Source organism: Lygodium microphyllum, chromosome 19, assembly GCF_053477565.2.
Source record: "Lygodium microphyllum isolate KBCC chromosome 19, Lygodium_microphyllum_v1.1.10, whole genome shotgun sequence".
NCBI classification, from domain to species: Eukaryota; Viridiplantae; Streptophyta; class Polypodiopsida; order Schizaeales; family Lygodiaceae; genus Lygodium; species Lygodium microphyllum.
This window is the reverse complement of record NC_141153.1, coordinates 56,603,019-56,607,485: the sequence shown is the minus strand read 5'-3', so window position 1 is coordinate 56,607,485 and position 4,467 is coordinate 56,603,019. Positions and strand designations below refer to the sequence as shown.

The following is a 4,467-nucleotide window of genomic DNA, read 5'->3' as shown; positions in this document are numbered from 1 at the left end:
ATCTTAGGTGTACTATCTCAAGCTATGTAGATGATTGCATTTGGGTTGTGCCTGCACATGCATGCATGCCTAGGGATATGTTCATGTGTATGCGCACACACACACACGTGCATGCATGTGTATGTGAGATGTGTGTGCAAGCCTCCCTGTCCACACTTCAAGCTTTCAAGCCTTCTAGACTTGGGGTCAAATTTTGTGTAAGGGCCAAGCTTTCTATTGTCAACTCCCATTCTAGACTCGTGGGAGAAAAAATATATTGGAAATAGCAATTATAACAATAAACAATCCTAATAATTGAATTAGACTTCCACTAAAACTTGAAGTCCCATAGGAATTCAGCCCACATAGTCATGGCCAAGTCACAATCATTGGAGCAGCTTGGTTTGCAAGTCTTTTGTCTTGGGAGTCCGCACATGAGGCTACTTTATAATAACATGAGCTCACATAAGGCTTCTCCTTTATAGAGATGCAGACAATCAAGTGTAGCTTGTGCTGAGATTAGTATAGATGCTTGCAGGATTAACACAATTATGGGTGACTAAAGCAAGGGTGAGCTACTTAATAAGGTATCAGGTAGAGATTGTAACATTAATCAATCAGTCAGAGAGAGAGAGAGAGAGATTATGATGGTAATGGGAGGACTAGGAGATTCAGAAGAAATGGACAAGAGCAGTAGCACTGTACTGACATTTGATCGTAGGATTGCGCCCCCTTGGCTGCTGCCATTGCTGCGCACCAGCTTCTTCTTGCCCTGCCCCAAGCACAAATGCAGCACTCACTCCTCCAATGCCAAATTGAGTGAGTGCAACCAGTTCTGCCTGGATTGCACTGGCAGTGCATTGTGCCCCTCCTGCTTGGTCGATCACAAGAACCATCACATTGTCCAGGTACAGATTGCTATAATTTGATGAACCTTGTGCTGCTGCTTTCCTTTTACTAGTGATGAACTCGTACTGTTTTCATCCTATAATCAGGACCCAGAATGTTTTTAGTCCGGCTCTAATTGCTGCAATCCCTATTTTTGATCGTCTTTTCTCTGTGATTAGGGCTGAAAATGTGCTTAATCTCGCACTAACTCATTTCATTGTTACCTTTGATCGTCAAAGAATTTCTCCTAGAATTTGTGAACTTGCAGTGCAGGTACAGCAAGTTAGAACTTGATAAATCTTGCAGTTACACCGCTTTCCTTATATTACTGATGAACTCGGACTGTTTTGATCCTATAATCAGGACCGAGAATGTGCTTAATCCGGACCTAATTGATGTAGTCGTTATTTTCGATCGTCATTTCTCTGTGATTAGAGCAGCAAATGTGCTTAATCCGGCCCTAATTTGTGTATTTCTGATTGTCATTTCTCTGTGATTAGAGCAGGAAATGTGCTTAATCCGGCCCTAATTTGTGTATTTCTGATTGTCATTTCTCTGTAATTAGAGCTGAAAATGTGCTTAATCCGGCCCAAATAGATTTCATTGTTATCTTTGATTGTCATTTTAGACTTCGCTTGCCGTCCATAGTTGTTTGTCTGACACAATTTGAAGTGTTGCACAATTAAGAATAGCGCTGAATATTGATGGGTCAGCTATGTTGGGCTGGAATTTGCTTGATTCGGGAGCTCAATCTAGTGTTTCTCTTTGATTCCTGTGCTGATAAATCAATCAGTGTCCTCGATAATTTCCTTAATATTACTGTGCCAATGTGCATAATCATGCCCTTGAATATTGATTTTGCGGGATTAATTGATCATAAGTATGCGCCTAAATCGAGAGTACTGCCTTGATTGATTTGCCAGATTAGGCGCTGTTGATAATTTTGTGCCCAAATTGCCTTGATTGATATTTTGCCAGATTAGGCGTTCTTCCTACCACGATGTGATTAGGGTTTCGGAAATCCAGAAGGTGCTGGACATCAATGGCATTCAGACGTACATAATCAACAGCGCCCGGGTGGTGTTCATCAATGGCCGGCCTCAGCCCAGGCAAGGCAAAGGGGTCACCAACAACTGTGAGATCTGTGACAGAAGCCTCCTGGATAGCTTCCGCTTCTGCTCCCTCGGATGCAAGGTATGATAATACGTTTGTTTATCATTTGCCCCAAAATAGTTACTTGTTGAGGCTGTCAGTTAATCTCTCTCTCTCCCTCTCTGTACTAATTATTTGCTCACATTATTCAACATAATCAGTTGGTGAGCCTGTCAATTAATCTCTCTCTATCTTTCATTCATTCTATTCATTATTTGCTCAAATTATTCAAGATAATCAGTTAATGAGCCTGTCAACTCTCTCTCTCTCTCTCTCTCTCTCTCTCTCTCTCTCTCTCTCTCTCTCTCTCTCTCTCTCTCTCTCACACACACACACACACACACACACACACACACACACAATCATTCTGCAGTTGTATTTTTACCCCACTGATTGCACCATTGTTTAAGTGAGTTGCATCAATCACAAGTATTTAACATTTTCCCATGTAGGAAAAAGGGGTCTTTTCCCTTGTCTTTCCCTACAGTGTTCAATATCATGACTCTTGAGCTCCTGCTTGGGAGGCATGGTCGGCCCGCTACCACACCTAGCTAGGTATGCGGTCCCTCTCTCACAGAAGCTCATGATATTGCCTTATTCACGATGTGGGAAGTGGGAATTTGTCTAAAACCTCTCTCTCTCTCTCTCTCTCTCTCTCTCTCTGTCACATTTATTCATTCTTGCAGCTGTATCATCACCCCACTGATCGTAGCACCATTGTTTAAATGCTTAGCTGCGGCAATCAGCTCTCAAAATAATCCCCTTCTAGTCATCTACGATTCTCTGAAATGGCCGTCCAATTCAGCCCTTATCATGATCACCGCGGTCCTTTCTCAGGGCCAATTTAGTTGTTTCATTACTTCCGGTCGGCTGGTTTTGTTTGATTGCTTATAGTCTGCTTATTATAATGCCCCATTTGCTGAATGGGTCGGTGGAGGTGTTGATGCTCCCATTTGGTAATCCATGGGTCCCTTTCTCAATGTCGATCAGTTTATGTTATCGGTTTATGAATTGGGCCAGACGAATGGATCAGTGCATAGTTTCATTAATTGGGTCACGGCTCAATGTCGCATCAGTTTAATGTGGTTTCATGAATCGGGCTAAATGAATGGATCAGTTTATAGTTCCATTAGTTGAGTCGATGCATGAATTGTTCCAAATGATTGGATCAGTGAACAGTTTCATGATTTGGGTCAGTATAACATTAAGAGATTTTCTCTGTGTTGCATGCTTTAATGCAGCTTGCAGGAATCAAAAGATACCATCCAGAGATGACCTTTGTTCCATCTCCCAAATCAATGCTGCAAAGTCTTGAGACACACAGGTTTAATCTCTCCGGCTCTGATGCAGACGAGGCCGACACAACGAACTTATCGGCTACAAACAAAAGGTCAAGAAGCAAATCAGGCAAGGGAAGCTCCTTAATCATCAGAAACATGATTGATGACCAGGATCAGCAGGCATGGCAGCCATATCCAGAGATGGATGATCAGTACAGCACATTGCTACAAAATTCCTCCTCCCCCAGCTCATTTCCCAACTTATTTGCAGACATGATGCATGACAAATTCCGCCTGTTCGACCACAGGCTCATTAAGCTGGCTAAGCTCAATGTGATTAGCACTAATCACATCATCAATGACATCACTCCTCCAACACCCCCACCCCCCATCCAGCGACGAAGAAGAAAGGGGGTGCCCCACAGATCTCCCATGGGCCTTTAAATCCCTATTAATTACTTAGTTAATTACCCTCCATCACAATCTAGGAGAAAGCTGTACATATACTGCCTAATCAGAGGGCTAATTAAGCTATAATTATCCCTCACGGGCTGTAGTTACTAAATCAAAATGTACATACACACATTGTGGCACACACATGATCGGGGGATATAGATGCAATGATGCGCCATAGAAGCCGAAAGAGTGATGCAAAGATAGGGATGTAGCACAGAATACAAATATGTCCTTGATCAATCATCAGCATCAATTAGTTATAGGATGATGATGGTGATGAAGGTTAGCAGTGTTCAATTATAGCTGGATCAGAGTTAGCAGCTGCTTGGCGACAGTACAAAGTGTAAATTTGTCACTAATTTGCTGCTAATTGATTTATAGTTGGATGTGTAAAAGGGGAACTCTGATATACTTGTGAAGATATTATTTGGGGGGGGGTGGGTGGGGTAGTTGGGGTTGTTGTTTAATTAGTGCTAGACTAAACACAATGTTAACAATTGTTCATATGTGACACTCAAAAAGAAGAATAAAGCAAGAAAGTTGTATTAACTCCCTTTTAGATGCCTCATAGGGCAAGGATTGAGTTTGTGGTTCATATTATAATCCCGCAACGGATAAGGTCAAGCTGCCATCCTCTAAATGCAAGTCTCTTAAGTTAATACTTACTTGGTCTGTCCCACCTACTTTTTCTTCCTTGTTTCTTGTTTTAAGT

General features: G+C 42.0%; 1 protein-coding gene across 1 annotated transcript; it reads left to right on the top strand.

Annotated features, from left to right (window-relative positions):
* The first annotated feature begins 397 nt into the window (after positions 1–397).
* On the top strand, positions 398–4,178 carry LOC148019903 (uncharacterized). The gene is made up of 3 exons (XM_087700096.1): positions 398–887; positions 1,846–2,061; positions 3,261–4,178. The coding sequence occupies exons 1-3, from the start codon at positions 624–626 to the stop codon at positions 3,741–3,743; spliced, it is 963 nt and encodes a 320-aa protein (XP_087556222.1). The 5' UTR covers positions 398–623; the 3' UTR covers positions 3,744–4,178.
* The last annotated feature ends 289 nt before the right edge of the window (positions 4,179–4,467 follow it).